Below are 23,520 nucleotides of genomic sequence, written 5' to 3' on the forward strand. Positions count from 1 at the left end.
TTATAATTTTGTTGCTTCATTGCAATGTATGATGACTTCATCTCCATCCTTAGTTGAATATCTCGCCTCAGATTTCGTTTCATGCTCGACATCACGAGATGACGTGCCCACAATGTTTGCAGTCAGGACATTTAATCTGTATGTGCCATGTTGCCGCACCAGCACAGCCATGAGGATGAAAACAAAAGTCAACACTAGTATTCCCAGGATAACTATTATAGATATCAGTTGTACATCTCTTGAACCAATTTCTGTAAATAAATGAAAATTTCTGAAGTAAATAAAATATGAACATGAAAATAGTTTAAGTAGCATTGGGGCCGATTCTCTTGTACACAATCTCTAAACTAAACTAAATTAACAGGTCTAAATCTACTGCTATCCTTTTTCGCAAACAACATTATGAAAAGGATAGCAATAGATTTAGATTTAGACTTGCCATTTTAGATTAGTTTAGAGATTGTGTAAAACGGAATTAGCCACAATATCAATTTATACATTTCTGATAAGAACCGCTAATGTGTGGAATGTCATTCCAGTGCCTGTATTTCCTGCCACGTGTGGCCTAAATACCATCAAGGCAAGAGTGATTAGGCATTTTCTAGGCAAGCATGCTCCAACTTAGACCTGATCATTGCTTTTTATTAAGCACTAGCTTATGCCCGCGACTTCATCCGCGTGGACTACACATTCATTGATTTTTGAATTTGAATTTGAACTAATGTATTGTCAGTTTTTAGCGCCTTGCTTGGTCAAAAGATAAAAAAAATGAAGAAAACATAACTTATGTTTAGATTTGGACCTGTCAATTGCGTAGTATAGGTACATACTTACCACCAGTGGCGTGCACAGAGTTTGAAGCCAGGGTAGGCATTAGTTAGGTAGGAACCTGTTTACTGGCAGGTCATCAAGAAAAATATGCATTGAGCTGTTAAAACTGGGTAAGCAGTGCATTTAAAGCAGCATTTTAGGAATGATTAGGAATGATCAAGTTATTTATCTATAATTTTGAAAAAGTTGTACAAATATTTAAGAATAGTGAATTTAAATAACATGGCTAATTACCAGTTCTCCCTTGTTGTCGTTGCGTAGATGTCGGTGGCGAGATTGTTGTTGTTGTCGGCGGCGAAAGTGTTGTTGTTGGCTGCGGGAGTTTTGGTGTTGTCAGCCGTGGGAATGTAGCTGTTGTCGGCAATGGCAATGTTGTTGTTGTCGGCCGTGGGGATTTTGTAGTTGTCGACGTTGTTGTTGAAGTGCTAGTTGTAGAGGCTGCAGTAGTAGTTTCACTACACTCACTCCCCTGACGAATCTCAACTTCGTCTACTATTATATGCCTGTCACCCTCCACGATAATCCCTTCAATGATGATCTAAATAAAAAAGCTTTTTTAGACTAGGAAAAGTTTTAAATTTAAGTATCTTTTTCTTCTTGGTTTGGTGTGGTGATTTTGGTTCTTTTTATGTCAACACTGGACTTACATTAAGATTTAAAAAATATCAGGATTAGGGATAGTTAATAAATTACTTTGGATAATTAATAATATTATTATCAGTCGTTAGTTTTAACTTTTCTACACATTTAATCGTAAAAATTGCCTGTATATCTGTCTTTTAACTTTTCCTGGAGATAGCTTGATCCTGTTGGATCCCGGAGGCGGATACAGAATATCCTTTATCCTTTATACAGAGTATACCTTTATATATCCAAAAAAAGAAACAAGATATTTTATATCTCGATAAAGTCGTTAAAGATAGCAAGAAAAACGGCAAAAGAAAAAAACGCTTCCTTACCCATTTATGAAATGTGATTAAGTACCTGATTATAATTTTTGAACGTACCTGGAAGTTGTCATCGAAGTGCCTAAGCGTCAACTCTTTCCAATACCAATCCCACATTTCCAATTCTTCCCAAATTTCATAAAGAATATAATCCTTTTTCGTCTCATCGCTAGATGCAACTAAATCTTCAAGGGCCAGATACTCTGGTTTTTGGTAGACTCGGAGACCGGTAGGCCTTTGAAATAAAGTGATTCCATTAATTACATATTTTTAGAGTTCTGATATCTCCGGAGAAAAAAGGTACCCTTATCTACAGATCACTCCGTTGTCTACCTGTCGTGTCTGTTAAGACCCACCAAGGGAATCAAAAACTTGATTCCCTTGGTGAAATTTAGCAGGTCAAGATGTGTCAGAGCACAAATGAAGAAATAATCCGAAAACCGTAAATTTATGGTTAACAAAACCGGCCAAGTACGAGTCGGTCTCGCATACCGGGGGTTCCGTAATCGGGTATTTTTTCCGACATTTTGTCAACAAAATAAATAAAAATCTGTTTTGTAATGTACAGATAAAGAAAGCCCTTTCATAATGTGATAGGTGTAGTAAAACCTCTAACTTCGTTATTAGTCTAAATTATACATACTTAATAAAAATAGAACGTTTTTGAATTTGTCATGTCAATCTAATATTATAACAATAAATACATGAATTTATATTATATTTGTGATATTATTAAATTGGCGACGAGAAATATGGCAAAATGAACACGGAACAAATACAACAAGTTTTATCTAACCAGATTGAACAACAAAAACAAATCTCGGAACTGATAAAATTACTTACAAACCAACAACAATACTACGCAACGCCAACACCAACTAAACATGATGCAACGTGTTACGCAGGCGAAGCCAGCGGCTGATACATAGTGAGCCAGCGCAACATGCATTCCCATTCCCACGTACGAATACGACCCGTATAGCTGACGCGGCGTAATACCAGAACCCGCGCGATGTGGGAATCGTAATATTAAGTTAGAATATTCTCATCCTTAGAGATAAGCACTAGTTTTTAGTCTTTTCATTTAAATGTAACTTTGAATATAATTATTATAAGGATATTATCGCCGACTAGTTTTCTTCCATCCACCTCCTGCGAGCCGAAACATTACTGGCGCAGTGACGGGGTAGGATAAGCTGTACCTGTAGCTGTATCGGACAACTGTGACGGAGAACAACTTATCCTGAGAACCTACCATTCGGAGGCCGCAGTGTAGTGGAGAATCTAAACTTCGATTCGTGGAAAGAAATAGATCGGCGATGCGGTAAGTACTTGAATCGTTCAAGTTCCTTTTACCTATCCTTTTCCGACTAACAAGAAAAAGAGGTATTGTGTTTAATTTTTTTATTGATTTTTTTTTAAATCGTACGTTTATTGAATCCTCATTTATATATCGTCCTTATTCCTAAAATTTTATAATCTAGGTTTATACAAAATCTATATGGAAAAAGCCCTCGAATTTGTACAAGAGGAACTTAACACCCTATATATACAACAACGAAATGAAGGCGGGTTTTCTCAGAAAATTTTTGGACATAAATTTTCCGTATCAAATTACACAGGTCCTTCAAGGTCACAAGGTTTCGCTATGCCTGGGCCATCTTGGCAGCACCCTATACATTTTAGACCACCTCAGAGTCAGCAACCTATGCATTTTAGACCTGGTTGGAAACCTAACCCTCAAATGCATCCGCGTGGTCCTAGTTGTACCCAATTAATGTTTCGCGCTCCTCCACCGAATTATAACCCGAAGAGCAACGTTTTCAAATTTCCAAATCGACACCAATCGCCTAACAATTCTAATTTCCCACGTCCCATGAGCGGTGTGAGTCATTTCACCCCTAGACATTTACCACCATCGGGACATGATTGGCGTAAATTTGGTAATCCACCACCAACTAACTATATGAAATCACGCGACGTCAATTTTAATGAACTTTACTATAACTATGACTATGGTTATAATTATGATTATGACTATGACTATGACTATGATTATGACTATAACTACGATTATGACTATGACAATTACGAACAATTTCCGGATGAATACTATGATTTCTATGAGGAAAGCTCCTCGAAAGTTGAACCGAGTCCTATAATGAAAGAAGATTACAGCTCGAACGCATTATCGCGCATTGAAGTTCATGTGCAAGAGCTAAGTTCGATTGCTTTAAATCAATCGGACGGAGCTCCCTCTATATCTATAGATGACTCTGGAACTCTCTCAGCTCCGGAGGCTGAAGATGGTTCTAGAACAGCAACTGTCCATACTGATGACGAAAGCCCCATCTTGGAAATCCCGATTACAGAAGATCCATTGAATAAATTTACTAGGCAAATCGTTTTTAACGTTTTAGGTGATATTAAAACCAAACCAGTCACTACAAACCCCTTTGAAAACCATAAGCGTACGACTGTTCAATTATCTGAATATAATTTAGAAGAAGATGTCATCAATGCTATTAAAGAATTTATTCAACCTAAAATTAAAACCGGTTTATTAATCAATCCACCATTGGCTATGTATAGGATAATTCCAATAATACAGAAAACTTTTAAAAATTCGTCAATTATACTCAATTTAGCTAAAACAGAAGTGGAAAATGTTCGAGAATATTTAAAGCAGCAACAAATTATAGATAAGTACCATGATGGCAAGACAAACCATCGCGGTATCAATGAATGCTTTCTTGCTTTATCTCGAAAATTTTACTGGCCTAAAATGCGAGACCATATTTCAAAATTTATCAACGACTGTGCAGTATGCGGACAGGCTAAGTATGACCGTAATCCGATCCGACAGCAATTTCAAGTAGTTCCACCACCCAGTAAACCTTTTGAGCTTGTGCACTTAGACCTTTTAAGTGTAGAAAGCTGTAAGTTTCTGACAATAGTCGACTCTTTCTCCAAATATGTTCAAGCATATTTCTTAGGAGACAGCGCGGCAGTCAGTGTAGTTCAAGCATTACTTAAATTTAGTACGCATCATGGAAATCCTTTGACTGCAGTAGATCCAACATGAAAGAGTTAGGATATTATAGTGTTAGGTTAGTATTATGTAAGAAATTAAATATTCATAGTTTTAAAATTTCCTGTTAGTTTATGTATTAATTTCCCATTACCACATACGCATCATGATATCCTTATCTCTTATTATCCATTCCTTGCAATAAGCTTGAACGAATACAGGTACACAGAGGCTGAATGCCCGAAGACCAGCAATTATATAGCACACTTTCCCAGAATAGAAGAAGACATAGCCATCCAAGTTATAGTTTTACCTAAAGAAGAATCGTTTGACTCAAAACCATCTCCACATTATGAATAATTGAAGTCCATAAAACTGGATCACCTACATGATGCAAGTGCAAAGGTTTCATCTCAAACGCCTATCACTCTACCTCCAAGTACGGACCATGGAGTTATTTATCACACAATCATTACCATACGCCATATTAATTGGAACCTGCAGACTGAATATGATCATTACAGTTTATCAGAAAATACATCGCACGAAGAACTTGCAGTTAAGAAACATAACCAAAATTCAGAGTTCTTCATCCGATGACCTTCCGGCGCAATTCACAGCCAAGGCGGCAGCATATGCGCCGATCTGATGGGGGAGGTGTTACGCAGGCGAAGCCAGCGGCTGATACATAGTGAGCCAGCGCAACATGCATTCCCATTCCCACGTACGAATACGACCCGTATAGCTGACGCGGCGTAATACCAGAACCCGCGCGATGTGGGAATCGTAATATTAAGTTAGAATATTCTCATCCTTAGAGATAAGCACTAGTTTTTAGTCTTTTCATTTAAATGTAACTTTGAATATAATTATTATAAGGATATTATCGCCGACTAGTTTTCTTCCATCCACCTCCTGCGAGCCGAAACATTACTAACGGAGTTGGAAACAACTATATCAACAAACAAGGCAAGTAAACTTGCAATAATAAATGTATTTAAGGGCGACAAGTTTAACCCTTCGACTACATCAATAGACAGCTTCATTGATTTTTTCGAAGCAAAATGCAACATTGGTGGTAAGGAATACACCGAACTACAAAAAGATGTTCTATTGACATGTCTTACACCAGAAACGTACCATGAGTTAAAAACGGCTCTTATTCCTAATTTCGAGAAAAGTACATACGAAGATATTAAAACTAAACTCTTAGAGTTATACAAAACTCGTAAAACAAGGTATAAAGCGCTAGCAGAATTTTGGAACTGCACAAGACAAACTGCTGAGAACATGGAACAATATGCAAACAGATTGAAGGAGTTAAGCAAGATTGTGGATACGACGATACCTTGCTAGAGCGACAATTAAGGGACCGTTTTGCAACTGGGCTAAATCATCAACAGCTACAAATCGACTTGAGACAAAAATGGCCTGATCTTTTACAAATTATAGAAGGTCAAACAAAAGAAGTAACATTTGCCCAAATATTCGCTGTTGCACAGTCTCGAGAATTAGCAGAATCAGATATGCCCAAGGAAGAAACTATTAAAAAGATTAAAAAAGGGAATCACAAAAATAAACACAGTAAGAATATACGTAAACTACGTTCAACACAATGTAAACGTTGTGGAAAAAATAACAAGCACACAGTCAACGAATGTGTAGCAAAACAACATGCATGCAAAGAGTGCGGAAACATTGGACATTTTGAAAGCTGTTGCATCAAAACTGGCCGAGCATATTTGGAAACAAATGAAAGAAATCAAAAACGAACAAATAAATATCAACCAAGATTACAAAAAATATCTTACATGTCAAACTCGAGCGATGATGAATCCCAACCATCAGTATCAGTATCATCATCAGTATCAACAGAAAATTGGACACATAAAATAAATACTACAAATAGATGCAAAAAAATCGACCCTATAATTAATGGTGTTAAATGTTGCATGGAATGGGATTCTGGCTCTATTTACTCAATAATCAGTACCAAATTTTGGAAATGTATTGGATCTCCGGCCCTTGAAGAAGCACCACGATTAAGAGCTTACTGTAACTACAAATTAAAACCTGAAGGTCTGACTAATGTGTCAGTTAGTTTGGACGGGGAAGAGATTACATTACCTGTAGTAGTAATGAAGCATGCCGAGCCCATGTTGTTTGGATTAAATTGGAGTGAAGCATTTGGCATGCCTTTTCCAAAAGCGGTCTATTCAATTAAAAGGAAACCTTCTATTAAGACATTGGAACAGTTAATTGATGAACATTCAAAACTGTTTGATGGTAAATTAGGAAAAGTAAAGAATTATCAAATCAACATACATGTAAAACCAGGAACAGAACCAAAACATTTATCCGCAAGACCAATCAAATTTAGTATGAAAAAGAACGTAGAAGCGGAGTTAGAACGATTAGTTACGGAAGGAATCGTTACAAAAGTAGACCCAAACGATACACCGATTGAATGGGCAACGCCTACAGTGAACGTGGTGAAACCAAACGGTCAAATCAGGATATGTGGTGACTACCGCATAACAATTAACCCTGTCCTACTTAAACATACGTACCCGGTACCACTGTTTGATCACTTACGCCAACAATTAGCTAACGGAAAAAGATATTCCAAAATTGATTTGAAAGATGCATATCTACAATTTGAAATTGCCCCAGAATCTAAGAAGTTTTTAACAATTACAACACACAAGGGCTATTATCAATACAATAGAATGCCATTTGGTATTACTACAGCACCATCAATCTTTCAACATTACTTGGAAAAACTATTAGACAACATACCAAACGTAGCAGTTTATTTCGATGACATAGCCATAACGGGCATAAACGACAGTGAACATTTAGAAACACTCTACGAAGTTTTCAAAAGGTTGGAACATGCGGGCCTTAAAGTGAACTTAAAGAAATGTACATTTTTACACCTGAAATAGAATATCTTGGACATTCAATTGACAAAAATGGAATCCGAGCAACGAAATCAAAAATAGACGCAATCAGCAAGGCTCCACCTCCAACAAATATAAAGGAATTGCGATCTTACCTGGGCCTAATTAACTTCTATGAGAGATTCATTCCTCACCTTCACAGTAAGTGCGCATCACTTCACGAATTAACAGGTAATAAACGGAAATGGCAGTGGACAGCTCATGAAGCTAAGGCTTTTGAGGAAACTAAAAAACTTATTTTAAAATCAATATCTCTTGTTGCTTTTGATGAAAAACTGCCACTGTTTCTTGCGTGTGATGCTTCGGAAAAAGGAGTTGGTGCAATGCTTTACCACAAAATACAAGATCACGAACAACCAATTGCATTTGCTTCAAGAAAATTAAAACCAGCTGAGAGTCGATATTCGGTTATAGATCGGGAAGCTCTGGCTATATTTTTTGGCATTAAAAAGTTTGATCAGTATTTACGAGGAGTTAAGTTTACATTAATAACAGATCATAAACCTTTAAATTATTAGGACCACAGCGCAATCTTCCTAAATTAGTCAATAACAGACTAATTAGGTGGGCACTATTAATAGGCAGCTACGACTACGATATAATATATGGGAAAGGTGAAAACAACACGATAGCCGATTATCTGTCACGCATACCAAACCCTGAAGAACAACCTACTAAGGCAGAGTTGCGTATACATAAAATCATCTCAAGAGTCCAAGCCACAACAATTGAAGATATCGCATTAACAGAAGATATCATAAAACAACAGACAAAAAGTGATAACAAATTAAAACAAGTAAAACATTTCCTAAAAACAAGTTGGACAAATTATCATGCAACAAATGAACTAAAGTCTTATTTACGTAAACGCGATGAATTATCTATTGAAAACGATATTATCATGTGGCAGGGAAGGATCGTAATTCCAAGCACATTACAGCGATCAGTTTTAAGATATTTACATAGTGGCCATCCGGGCATTTCAGCAATGAGGGCATTGGGACGGTTCTATGTTTGGTGGCCAGATATAGATGAAGATATAGACATATATGTTAGACACTGCCATAAATGCCAGGAAAACCGTCCAAACATTCCCGAACTTCCAGTTTTTTCGTGGTCTATACCTGATAGTACGTGGGAAAGAATTCATATAGATTTCGCTGGACCATTTGAAGGCAAACAATGGTTAGTGTTACAAGATGCCCTATCCAAATGGGTGGAAATTAAACCTATGACAAAAATCACCACCGAGAAACTTTGTGACAAATTAGACAGTATCTTCACGACATTTGGACTACCCAAAATGATCGTTTCAGACAATGGACCCCAATTTACATCGCACGAATTCAAACGAAACGAGAGGCATAACACATGCAAAATCATCTCCCTATCATCCACGAACAAATGGTCTAGCTGAACGCTTGGTACGGACATTCAAAACAAGAATGGCTGCTAGCATCAACAACCAGATAACATTGAAATCTCGCCTGCGAGATTTCCTCTTTACATATAGAAATACGCCTCATTCTGCTACCGGTAAATCACCAGCACAACTAATGTTTGGACGACAACTGACATGTTTATTAGACAATGTTCGACCAAATATTAAGAGAAACCTAAGATTCAAACAGTTTCAAGATAATATTAATAACGCAGCGGACATAAGATCATTTACACCTGGAGATGAAGTATACACCAGAAATACAACTAAAAATAAATGGGAACCAGGGGTAATACAGAGAAGAACAAACCGGTATTCATATGTAATAGAAACTCCGTCAAACAATTATAAAAGAATGCACGCCGATGCAATCCGCACCAAGAGATCGGATGACGAACCAGTGGTGGACAGTCGGAGCATCGCAGACAGGGCGCAACCACAGTTGGCGAATACACAGGCAGAGGGTGAATTGCAGGCTCCAGAGCAGTCGACACCACGGCCACAGCTAAGACGCACAACCCGCCTGATTAAACCACCGCGCCGGTTGATTGAAGAGATGTAGTCTTAATATAGCCGTGGAGGAATGTAGTAAAACCTCTAACTTCGTTATTAGTCTAAATTATACATAATAATAATAATAATAATAATAATAATAAGGGTGTCGTAAGAGGCGACTAAGGGAATCGGGGAGCTGATTATTGTCAGCCAAGCCCCCCGAAATCTGGCGTGCTGGCCATAGAAACAGCCTCCTCGGGGACCCGAGTGGACCCCGAGTGATGTATCCACCCCCCACCCCCCCCCCCCTTTTTATGATGATGGAAAACAATGAAATGAATGTGCGAATAGGGCCGCTACCTGGGGGTCGCCAGGGCGCGCCTGGAGCTGGCGCTGGGCGTAGCAGCATACGGGCCGCCAGTACCATCAGTCGACCGGCACCGCCACCTAGCCGGTCGACACATCCATCATCCCCACCAGATGGCTTGGCTCCGACAGGGTCCACCAGGGCCCAATCTTCGGCGCCCGCCGCTGGTGGTGTACGCCGCATGAGATGGACGTCTCTCATGAACGAGAATGTCATGCGTGCGTACTACAGGGCGACGGGAGGGGAAACCGGACGGACTGGCTACCGAGCGGCAATGTACCGCGAGTTCCTGCTGCTCGAGCCGAACTTAACTGTCACGGAACAAAACCTGGCAGACCGGGCTCGGTACATTCAGCGCTCGAACATCTTTAACGCTACCGAGCTCGAACGATTGCGACGTGAGGCTGTTCCAGAAGTGTCAGCACCAGCCACAGAGCAAAACGACTCCCAGGCGGTGCCTGTCCCCGTAGAGACGAATACCATCTCACAAGATTTGCCTGTGGAGGAAGACACCGAAGGAACAGTCTCCCTGGATATAGAGCGGATGAGAGGGATTCTAGAAGAGGCGATTTCTGAAATCCGGAGCGCTCCTCTAGAGAATCGTCCGCGGCTCTCCCGACTCACGCTAAATGTAGCGACGCGGGATGTCATTGAGGCCATAAACAAAATGCTGCCTCAACATCTGGAAAGCAGCACTGGCCTGGGTGATACGGCTTCTATCCTCTTCGGCGCGGCGCTCGCCGTGCACCGATTTATCGGTGCCAAGACTCCGGGACCGGAGCGTGCTGCTGCTGCAAGGCGCAGCGCGGAACCGGCCTGGAAGAAGAGAATAGAACGCCGTATCACTCTGGCCAGAGTCCTCATTGGCAGACTGCAAAGCTTCAGGTCGGGCAATACTAGGCCAAGGATTGTGCGCTCTGTTAGAGTTGCGTTTAATGGGTGTGGGGTCAGGTTGGACCAGCCCAATATTGCGCAAAAGCTAACAGAGCGCATCGACGACCTGAAGCAGAAAATCGCTGCATGGGGGAACCGCATCCGACGATACTCGGAAAGAGTCGAGCGATTTCAGCAAAATCGCCTCTTCTTGAGTGATCAGAAAAGGTTCTACAAAAGACTGGAGTGCCCAGCAGTCTGCTCTACGTCTCAGCGACCAGACCCGGCCGACCTCGTCACTTTTTGGCGGGGTGTGTGGTCGAGGGAGGTGGAGCATGAGGAGGGCCCTTGGATTGCGGCGGTAGAGGAAGCATGTGCCTCAATAGAACCGATGAACCCGGTCGCCATCTCTGCGGAGGATGTAGCTGGTGCAGTAAGGCGGGCCCCGAACTGGAAAAGCCCGGGACCCGACGGACTGCATCACTACTGGCTGAAGGGTTTTTCGGTTTGCCATGCGACCTTGGCTCGACAATTTCAAGAGGCTCTTGAGCAGAGGGCACTCCCGAGCCTTTTCACTACCGGGATCACTCATTTAGCTCCAAAGTCCACCGATACCACTGATCCGGCTAAGTACCGTCCTATTACGTGTCTTACTACCATCTATAAGACACTGACATCTGTTTTGAGCCTCAAGATCTCCCGTCACGTGGACGAGAATAACATCATATCTGGGGCTCAAAACGGATGTCGGGGCGGTAGTCGTGGTACTAAGGAGCTCCTTCTCATCGACTCCGTTGCGGGCCAACTGGTCAAACGCAACCGTCGGAATTTCTCCGCCGCCTGGATCGACTACAGAAAGGCATTCGACTCGGTGCCCCATTCATGGCTCCTGAGGGTCCTTGAGCTGTACAAAGTCGATGGTACAGTTCGAGACTTCCTCGGAGAATGCATGGGGCAGTGGAGTACGATTCTGTGTCTCCATGGCGAGCGGCTGGCGGATGCCGATGACCGGATAAGGATAGGAAGGGGTATCTTCCAGGGTGATTGTCTGAGCCCGCTTTGGTTCTGTCTGTCTCTGAACCCACTCAGCACTTTGCTGGAGGGTTCGGGGACAGGCTTTCAGTTTCGGAGAGGAGGGACAAAAGTGCCTCACCTTCTCTACATGGATGACCTCAAACTGCTGGCACCCAATGCCACCCGCCTGCAGGAGCTGCTGAATGTCACCACTGACTTCAGCAATTCCATCAGGATGGAGCTTGGGCTGGACAAGTGTGCGGTCATGCATGTGGAAAGGGGACAGGTAACTCATTCGGCTGAGATGAGTCTCGAGCCGTCCACCATCAGAACCCTCTCTGAAGCTGAGTCATACCGGTATCTGGGCATGTCACAGTCGCTAGGGGTAAAAGAGACGGACGTGAAACAGTCTGTTTGCGAGGCCTTTTTTGGCCGTCTGACAAAAATCTGTAAAAGTTATTTGTCAGGCGCCAATAAAATCCGAGCTTATAACGGCTGGGTCATGCCCGTTCTCATGTACACCTTTGGCGTGCTCAGATGGACTCAGACCGAACTTGACGCCCTGGACAGAAAAGTCCGCACAACTATGACTCTTTATCGCATGCACCACCCAAAATCGTCTGTGATGAGGTTGTATATCCCCCGGAAGTGTGGTGGTCGAGGCGTATTGAGCGTCAAGACCATGCATAACCGGGAGATAGCCAACCTCAGAACCTACTTTGAGACGATGAGGGGGTCCCCCATGCATAGAGAGGTCATAGAATGTGATAAAGGACTCACCCCACTATCCTTAGCCCAAACCGAGTGGCAGAAACCGGTGGTACTTAGCACCTCTGACCGGGAGGCCGTATGGAGGGAGAAGGAGCTGCACGGACGCTTTTTTAAAGCTCTTAATGAGCCACACGTAGATAAAAAAGCGTCCGTGCAGTGGTTGCGCTTTGGTGACCTCTTCGGGGAAACCGAGGGTTTTGTCTGTGCGATACAAGATCAGGTGGTCAAGACGCGGAACTACCGAAAGTACATTCTGAAGGATGGCACTCATGACATCTGTCGAGCTTGTCGCCATCCCGGCGAGTCACTCAGACATGTGCTTTCGGGATGCTCAGCGCTTGCCAACACTGAGTATCTGCACAGACACAACCAAGCAGCCAAAATCCTTCACCAAGAGCTTGCTCTGAAGTACGGTCTCCTGGATGAGAGGCTGCCGTATTACAAGTACACACCGGTGCCGGTACTCGAGCGCGACGGAGTCCGGCTCTATTGGGACCGGTCCATCATCACGGACAGGACTATTCTAGCGAATAAGCCTGACATCGTGGTGGTGGACCGGGCACAGTCGAGGGTGTTTTTGGTGGACATCACCATTCCGTATGACGAGAACCTCGTGAGAGCTGAGACGGAGAAAAAGCGCAAGTATCTCGATCTGGCTCACGAGATTTCCGACATGTGGCATGTGGAGTCCACTGAAATCATCCCAATCGTCATATCTGCGAATGGGTTGATTCCAGTCAGCCTCGCTCAACACCTGAGGCGACTGGGTTTCCGTGGCAGTTCGCTCGCAGCCAGGATGCAAAAAGCGGTCTTGCTGGACTCGGCTAGGATAGTCCGCCGATTTCTTCACCTGTCGCCCTGACCCCCGGCCGTTTGGTCTCCCCTGCCGGGGTGTAATCCTCCGCCCGGTACAAATATGTATGTATGTAATGTTTATGTAGGTTCATTTATTTTTATGTATGTAAGTATATTATAACTCTTTTGGCTTTTATATGTATCTATTTTGTACGCGGGCGTGAGAGTAGATGTATATCCATAATAATAATAATAATAGGCAAGTATCTCGATCTGGCTCACGAAGTTTCCGACATGTGGCATGTGGAGTCCACTGAAATCATCCCAATCGTCATATCTGCGAATGGGTTGATCCCAGTCAGCCTCGCTCAACATCTGAGGCGACTGGGTTTCCGTGGCAGTTCGCTCGCAGCCAGGATGCAAAAAGCGGTCTTGCTGGACTCGGCTAGGATAGTCCGCCGATTTCTTCACCTGTCGCCCTGACCCCCGGCCGTTTGGTCTCCCCTGCCGGGGTGTAATCCTCCGCCCGGTACAAATATGTATGTATGTAATGTTTATGTAGGTTTATTTATTTTTATGTATGTAAGTATATTATAACTCTTTTGGCTTTTATATGTATCTATTTTGTACGCGGGCGTGAGAGTAGATGTATATCCATAATAATAGCCTTTATTTCCCAATAAATATAACAAAACACACTTTATCTTAAACAATAGTTATACTTAATTCTATTTTTAAATATATTGGCTTAAATTAGTTAATTAAATCACCTAAATTTAAATTATACATACTTAATAAAAATAGAACGTTTTTGAATTTGTCATGTCAATCTAATATTATAACAATAAATACATGAATTTATATTATATTTGTGATATTATTAAAATAGGTACCCCACTTGGTATAGTAATCTTACTTTGAAAGTTGAAAATACTACTTAATTATTTGCTCATGAACACATTTAATTTTTTTTGTGATTTAACCACAAATTCACGGTTTTCTGATTTTTCTCCTTACATCTGCTATGAGACCTACCTACCTGGCAAATTTTATGATTCTAGGTCAAGTGGAAGTACCCTGTAGGTTTCTTGACAGATACGATAGACAGACAACGAAGAAAACAGACAAAGAACCCTAAAAAGTGCAATTTCTTCCACGTTGGTAAGGAACCATTCGCGAGCGAGTCCGACTAGCACTAGAGCACTAGAGCGGTTTTTTGAAGACATTAAAAACGCAGGAGTATGTTTATATACCAACCTCATAATATTAGGATAACACATAATTTTTATTTTATAATTTGTTGTATTTTCCTTTTTATTAACGTTAGGTACACTGTACCTAACGTTGAATAAAAAGGAAAATACCTACATAATATTAGCAGTAGGTACATCTAAATTAGCTCTTATATCGTCCTCACACTGTACTTTGCATAATTCGTGTCACAGGTAGGATTAAGGGTATGTAGTTTTTAAAGCCTCCTAATTTAAATTAACTAATAAAACTAATCTATACTAATAATACTTTAAAAAAAACTTCTTACATGGCATCACTATTAAAATACTTATATGAACATTGGCACTTTTGGTAGCTGAAGTAGAAACAGCCGTTTCCCTCTAGATCCCGACTGTAAAGTGGAGATATCAAACGAGCTGTTCTGTTGCTAAGCTGCTCCGTGTGTTCCGGCATAACTACTTCCAGCTGCGATGAGCCTGAAAATATTTGATTCTAGTTGGCAACACGGAGGGCAAAAGAGCCAGAGGCCGCTCACCAACTAGGCGGTCAGACCAGTTAAAGGGATCCAGCAGGTGTGGTTTTTATCACAGTGAAAATGGCCACCAACAGAAGCCGATGGAAACAGATAATCCATTCGAGGGTAGTTTGCCAGGACCACGATCTTCAGCAATGAATGAACGACCGGAGAGAGAGAGAGATGCCCGCGACTTCGTCCGCGTCGATTTAGGTTTTTAAAAATCCCGTATGAATTATTTGATTTTCCGGGATAAAAAGTAGCATTTGACCTTCGGGATGTATGCAAACTCTGTACCAAATTTCATCAAAATCGGTTAAACGGTTGGGCCGTGAAAAGCTAGCAGACAGACAGACAGATAGACAGACAGACAGATAGACAGACAGACAGACATACTTTCGTATTTATAATATTAGTATGGATTTAGTTTGATTGAACTGCAGTGGCACTTGGCTTACACGCATGCATGGAAACAAGGTGATTCGCTTGTGTGAACATATTAAATTAGCTTATGCTCGCGAACCCCTATTTCACACCCTTAGGGGTTGAATTTTCAAAAAACCTTTCTTAGCGGATGCCTACGTCATAATAGCTATCTGCATGCCAAATTCCAGCCCGATCTGTCCAGTAGTTTGAGTTGTGCGTTGATAGATCAATCAGTCAGAGTCAGTCAATCAGTCAGTCACCTTTTCCTTTTATATTATATTTAGATTATTTAGTTCCGTTTTGTCCGTAAATATTGATTAAAACATACTATGCGCTCACGCACGACCACAATATCACAGAGTAGGACAATATGCTTTTATTCCTTAATACGGAAGGAAGGAAGGAAGGAAGACCTAATATGTAAATACCAGTGAGAATATCTTACTGTAAGAATAAATGCCTCTAATCCATCTTCCGAACGCCTTCGTGTCGTTCGTCCATCCGCAGAGATCATTGTCATCAAAATCACAACTCAAAGAATCTGAAAATGAAAATCTGTATTTAAGAGGACTGTCCTTCAAGTGCGCTCCATACAAAAGTTGTTTAATCCCTTATTTGAGTACACCATCAAAATCAATGAATCGAAGATTATGTAAATTATCAAAAAGCGTGGATTTGACTTGCAGCTCGTTCCAGCAATGCGCAGGATTGCAATTACTTGTATTCATGGCATTCCTAATCGAATCTTTAAAAAGAGCAACCGCTTCTTGTTGGTTCTTTTCGGTAGGGAAGGCATTCTGAACCAGAGGTAGATGCATTTGACGGTTCAAAAGTACCTATTTGTATAATTTTGATTGATTAAAAAAATGTTTCTATTCTATTCTAGTTTCAAAACGAGTACCTAAGTGCCTAAATTGTAGTTACACGGGCTCAAAAGTTATATAAAAATCTTTCAAACATAGAAGAATAGAAGGTTGTTATCTTAGCCACTAGCCAATTAGTGTGCGTTGCGTTTTACCGGAAATTCCTCGTGGTCGTTCCTTCGTCGGCGGTGAGAGTGTCGTTGTTGTCGGCCGTTGGGACATTGTTATCGATACTGTTGTTGAAGTGCTAGTTGTAGGGCCTGCAGTAGTAGTTGCGCTACAATACAGACTGCCTAGAAGTATGTCGACGAAGCGTACTGATATGCGCCTTGGGCCATCCACGCAAATCCCTTCTATGATAATCTGAATAAAAGAACATGTTCATTGGTTTGGTAGGTATTTGAACAAAAGTTACCAGTCAAGTGTGTATCAGAAGTCATTTACAAAGTTACTTTCAAAAAAAAAAATTTAAATACCTAGCACGTTTTACAAACGGACTAAAAGTGAAAATAGTTATAGTAAGCTATGAAAACACTTGTGAGATTTAAAACGAAAAACGTGAGGTGCTTGCAGGGCTTGCCTGCGAGTTCCCGCAAAAAAGTAAGTAACTAGTAGTTCAAATCCGTGACACGGGATACAATATTCTTCTCATTTCCGTCTATAGGTGTAATTTCTCTTTCAATGAGCTTGTTAGTACATTTAATTGACTATTCATGAGTTCGCTAACGGTACTATGTTTAATTGTGTAACATTATTATAACATCCAATAATTCTTATATTACTTTAATGTGCAGAAATTGTCCAGTTATAGTTTTATTATAAGTTTAGATATTACTGATGTAAGCTCTCAGTCGGCTTAATTTCTCCCCACATCTTGAACTATAATTGTTAAATTAATAATTGTTTAATCCACTTACGATAACTATTATCGTCATATTTCAACAAATTAAGGCAGTGGTCCGACCGCCGCCGCCGGTGAGAAAACGACTAACTATCGGCGATTTTCTCTATCAAGAAACGCACAATTTTTTTTAAAAGAATATTAGCCATGTTAGATGACTAATATTCCCCTTTCCTCTCCAACTAAGCGTCAGGCTTGTGCTAGGAGTAGGTACGACAATAGTGCAACGGGCGGGGTTTGAACCGTCGACCTTTCGGTTTTCAGTCCACTCCTTTACGGGTTGAGCTATTGAGGATATATAATAAAATGTACATTCCGTGTAAACGAAAGAGATGCATACCTATATCAAAAGTTGCTATCTGACTGTTCACACTGCCGGCGACGACTCGCTTTACTAGTTTTGTGGCTGAGCGACGAGCTTTCAAAAATAAACTCTCTCAGCGATACTCGTTCAGCGATGCTCGCTCGCTTGAACACGTGTAACGCGCGCGCAGGATTGCACAGGACTGAGCGGCCGCGGGCGAATGGCGCGAGTAATCGCTCGTCGCACTTGCACACTCGCTTATAGCCCGGCGACCAAACTATCGAAACTACACACTCGCTTCCCGCTGATCGCCATATCGTTTAAGTTTCTAGTTGTACTCGTTTCTCGTTCATCGTCGGCGGTCGGACCACTGCCTAACGCTGAACAATATTAAATTATACATATAAAACTTCCTTTTGAGTCAGAGTATTTATCGAAGTTACCGCATTGAAATTCGTTGCGTAGTTTAAAAGATCTAAGCACACATAGCTACAGACGGCGGGAAGCGACTATATTCTATACTATGTAGTGATACCTATTGTAATCTATAAAATTTTCGAACTTACTTGAAAGTTGTCGTTTAAGTGCTTCAGCCTTATCTCTTCCTCGTAATCGGTCCACCATTCTAACTCTCCCCAGTTCTCAAAAAGAATATATTCTTTTTTCGCCTCATCGCTGTATTTAACTAAATCTTCGAGATCCAGGTACTCTGGCTTTTGGTAAACTCGGATACCAACCATCCTAAGAAATAAAACGATTTTATTAATATAGGTATCACTATCCATATTTGTTGGTTTATTGGTTTGTTGGGTTGTTCTTCAATCACGCTGTAACGAAACAATGGACGCAAGAGAACAAGAACAGTAATTTGTATTCCATGCCTTATTGAATGTCTTTGCAGATTTTAATCTAGTGACTGTAATATGAGTGCTAAGTAACTTGAAAAAAAAGCTCTTCTTACCTGCCATCAACAATGTGATTTGTATACGTATACATAGTATAGGTGAATAAGAAACAGCCGTATATAGCTAAATCACGACTGTAAAGTGGAGAAATCAAACGAGCTGTTCTGTTCCCGAGCTCCAACGTCTGTTCTGGCATGACGACTTCCAGGCCCTTTGGATCTGAAAAAATATATTTAGTTATATATTTTGTATTGACCCATTTGCGATAGCAAGAGACATGAATCATGGAACAAATTTATACTTATAAATGTGTTCCATGATAAATAAAATAAATAAATATATCGGCAGAGAGCTCTAGGATCGTCTTATTTCCTTCTATTGGGCGTTTATCTACAGGGTTATTATGTTGGCTTAATAGGAACGCGGGATTCGATTCTACACAAGTACACAAGTCGTTTCTCTTACCATCTTCAAACCATATTGTTTTTCTTACGTGTCCATGGTAACCCAGATTGTGTCATAATGCGTAGACTCGATCAACGCCACTAGACAACGTTTGCGTCCCGTTTACTGCCGAGTATCTCCGACACGCCTGTCCTTAGCAGCACACGCCCTCGTGTGAAGTACATCAGCTGCAGTTACTCTGAGAAGAAATAAAACAACCAAAGAGTAGCTATTTAAACACTTACCGACGAGTACTTGATTCCTCGGCCAATTCTGACCTCAACTTCCATAAAGAAAATCTTAGAATCATTAAAATCATTATCGCCAGTTATTTCAAATATCTAGAAACCATTTAACTGAGCTACAGTTTATTTCGCATTATTGTTCATAAACAAAACAAATAGGTTCTCAATCATTTTTTTTTACCACAGCCATGTATCAGTCGTTTACTTTAAAAATCTAAAACACTCGAGTCAACACTCCTATCGGCCCGGCTCCCACAGCCAACGAGCAATTGTAATATTGCCCACGCACATCCATCCCCCGTGGATTGCGGTTTCACTCTCACATCCATCACAGTGGATCATCCGTGTGCATCTCCCATACACACGCGCACCTGTCTGCGCTACGGTCTCTCAAGACCCCGACCTCCACCAGAGCTAAACGCGCATCGCGCGCCCACGGACTCTCAAGTTGCCCCAAGAGACACCGATTTCTACCGGGCTGCGACTACGTAATAACTACTGGCACGGTCAAACTTCATATGGCCGATAGAGTTTCTACTCGAGCTGTTACTGATCACCTTACTCATCATCATGATCATCAATTACATTGTTTACGTCACTTCGAGTGGTACATGACCTACTGGCATTTTTTTAAATTTATCATGTGCATATTTTGTAACTTCTATTTAAATTTAGAGCTTTTAACGTATAACGGTCACGTACACAACATAAAATCCATTCCGTAGGTACTGAACACTCGTGTTTGACCAATAGCAGCCACAGAAACCACATTATTAACACATTCAGCGTTAAACTTGAATGTAAAACTTTATTTAAATAACGAGCACTCAACACAGGAATCTTAAAAAAATGCATTTACATCACCTTTATGTTCCAATATGCCTAAAATTGGTTGTACGACGCAGACATCTACGTGTCGCTCACCAGCTGCCCTCGTCGCGTTCGTCCCGCAAAGGAATATTAGTTGTAAACGCCATAGCTCGGATCCTCGTAGTTTGAATAAATTATTTTGATTTTAATTTCATACGTCATAATCGTTCGTCGTGCATGATCTTGAATCCGTGCCTGGTTATCAGGTAATCAAACTCGGGTAAATCTCCAAGGTAATTTGGTTTAGGTTATTGTAAGGTGACAATCCGTTCACGCATGTTTTCGTTCTGTTGTTCAAACAGTGTACGCCAATTATCATTACCGTTCCCGTTGTTCCCGGTCTGTGCCAACACTGATCCCGCTTCTGATATCGGCAGAGAGCTCTAGGATCGTCTTATTTCCTTCTATTGGGCGTTTATCTACAGGGTTATTATGTTGGCTTAATAGGAACGCGGGATTCGATTCTACACAAGTACACAAGTCGTTTCTCTTACCATCTTCAAACCATATTGTTTTTCTTACGTGTCCATGGTAACCCAGATTGTGTCATAATGCGTAGACTCGATCAACGCCACTAGACAACGTTTGCGTCCCGATTACTGCCGAGTATCTCCGACAAATAAATATTTTTTTATTTCACATTAACTTGGTCATAATTTTGATCACATAGAATGTCTTACCGTAATGGTTACTATATGCAGTCCAAATTCCGATCGCGCTCGAATCATTCCTCCATCCGCAGAGATGGACGAATATAGTTGTATCTTCGAAATCACAGTCTAAAGTATCTGAAAATGACAATCTATAATATGAGGAGTGTTCTCGAGCGCTTCCCATTACAAACGTAGCGCGTAGTAAGCTTAAGCAATTAAACTATTTTTCGCTAACTATTAAATTCATGTACCTATATACCTATTGTGTATGTTATCTTTCGCAGTTCACCCGCTTGACCGATTTCGACAAAATTTGGTACAGAGATATCTTGCATCCCGGAGATGGGTGTAGGTTACTTTCTATCTCAGACAATGAAAAAGTCACCTGGGGAGTTTAAAAAACCTAATCCACGCGAATGAAGTCGCAAAATACACACGCCATCACAATTAGCGGAACAAAAAAGGGGGGAATTTAAAATAGTTAATTTTATTTTTAAACAAATAATAATTAAACATGAAACAACAATTAAATTAACATGTTTTGACACTAATTTACAAAACCATACGTAAATAAAACTAAAGTAATATGCATTTTTCATAGATTTCGTAATCAAATATTTTTCATTTGATTTCTTTTAATATAAGCTACGCTCATTACAGTTTCATTTAGTTTGTGTTCATATAAAAAAACCGGCCAAGTGCAAGTCAGACTCACGCACCGAGGGTTCCGTGCTAGTCGTATTTTTTCGACATTTTGCCCGATAAGTCAAAACTATTATGAATAAAAATAAATGAAAACCTGTTTTAGAATGTACAGGTACAGCTCTTTCTAAATGATACTCCACTTGGTATAGTAATCTAATTTTGAAAGTTGAAAATACTAATTATTTGTTCATGAACACATTTTGATTTTACTTTGTGATGTACCTAACCACAAATTCACGGTTTTTGGATTTTGTCCTCTACTTGTGCTATAAGACCTACTTACCATCCTAATTTCATGATTCTAGGTCAAAGAGAAGTACCCTATAAGTCTTTTTGACAGATACGATAGATGGACAGACTGACAAACAACGAAGTGATCCTATAAGGGTTCCTTTTTTCCTTTTGAGGTACGGAACCCGAAAAACCCTGTGCCTCAGCTCTACTCCACAATGCAGGTATGCGTTGCCTTTTACCGGGAATTCCTAGCGGTCGTAAAGTCGTTTGCCGTAGGGCTGTTGTTGTTGTCGGCCGTAGGGATGTTGTTGTTGTCAGCCGTGGCGATGTTGTTGTTGTCGACGTTGTTGTTGAAGTGCTCATTGTGGGTGTTGCAGTGCTAGCTGCAGTAAAGTCACTCTTCGGATATATCATGAAGTTATCTATTGCCATATTTTTATTATTTTGACCATAAATGCCTTTAATTATTATCTATGTGTTAATCCAGGGTATAATCCATCTCCATTCCAAATCTCAGCCACATCCGTCCAGTAGTTTTTGCGTGATTGAGTAACAAACATCTTTCACATTTATAATATTATACCAGCTGATGCGCGCGACTTCGTCCGCGTGGATTTACGTTTTTCAAAATCCCGCGGGATCTCTTTGATTTTCCGGGAAAAATAGAAGCTTATGTGTTAATCGAGGGTATAATCTATCTCCATTCCAAATTTCAGCCAAATCCGTCCAGTAGTTTTTGCGTGATTGAGTAACAAACATCCAAAGATCTACACTTTCACATTTATAATATTAGTAAGATTAGGATAAGGATTAATTAAGTGAGTTAAGAACCAGGCAAATAAACTTAAAACTTACCTAAGGCATTGTGTGATCCGAAAATAAACAAAATTATTAAACACTGATCGAACATTTTGAACTTAAAATCAGTAAATAAAAAAAGTACCTAGTCTGCTTCTCTGAACTCGGATAGAAATTAATTTACAGTATGTTCAAAATAACTCGAGTGATAAAATAAATAAATAATGTAAATAAAACTAAAATTTACGTGGTCTGTGCGTCTATATCAAGACTTATGACCGATTTTTTAAAATGAAAAAGTGTTTTGACGTCTATGTTCGGAGTGACCCACTTTTGTTTTAAGCTTTAGTTACAATTAATTCGACACAATATACCTACCTACTTATTTTGTTTATCACAGTCTAATTATCTTTTGTAAACTAATCGTAATATGAATTTCCAAAAGTCATGCCGCGACCTGTTGACCTTGAGTTGTAGATTATAGAGATGCATTCATCATATACTAGAAGCCAAGAAACCGCTCAAGTGCGAGATGGACTTGCGTTTTTGGGCACGGAACCCTAAAAAGCGCCCCAGTTCAATGGCTAGCACGTTAAATTTTAATGAATTAATTTTTTATATAGATATATAACACATATTAACAGCCAGTTAATTAGTAATTGAGCCAACCATAAACTTAAAATTAGCTGTGAGTAGGTAAGTTGAGTTGTTTTAGGATATAAATCGATGGGGTGCCAGTCAAGTAACCTCCCAGTGCGCCTGGGTGCTGCTGGTCCCTTTTGGATGCATCGGACATCCGAGGGGAAGAGCAGTACCGGTGCACCCCGGTAACATGGCTAACAATTTCTCTTCGGGGATATTGTTGGCCATGGCTAATGACCTGGCAGGGGGGAGGTT

The 23,520-nt window shown here is 40.6% G+C and overlaps 1 protein-coding gene across 1 annotated transcript; it reads right to left on the reverse strand.

Annotated features, from left to right (window-relative positions):
• On the reverse strand, positions 1 to 22,723 carry LOC117993248 (uncharacterized). The gene is made up of 10 exons (XM_069506327.1): positions 22,681 to 22,723; positions 20,914 to 21,021; positions 18,731 to 18,893; positions 18,336 to 18,510; positions 16,720 to 16,927; positions 16,147 to 16,242; positions 15,069 to 15,237; positions 1,839 to 2,013; positions 1,066 to 1,369; positions 1 to 251 (listed from the first exon to the last, which is right to left on the reverse strand). Exons 3-10 carry the CDS (start codon positions 18,868 to 18,870, stop codon positions 1 to 3), a joined length of 1,518 nt encoding a protein of 505 aa, XP_069362428.1. The 5' UTR covers positions 18,871 to 18,893; positions 20,914 to 21,021; positions 22,681 to 22,723.
• Between the last annotated feature and the right edge of the window lie 797 nt (positions 22,724 to 23,520).

Source organism: Maniola hyperantus, chromosome 23 (assembly GCF_902806685.2).
Source record: "Maniola hyperantus chromosome 23, iAphHyp1.2, whole genome shotgun sequence".
In the NCBI taxonomy this organism is placed as follows: Eukaryota; Metazoa; Arthropoda; class Insecta; order Lepidoptera; family Nymphalidae; genus Maniola; species Maniola hyperantus.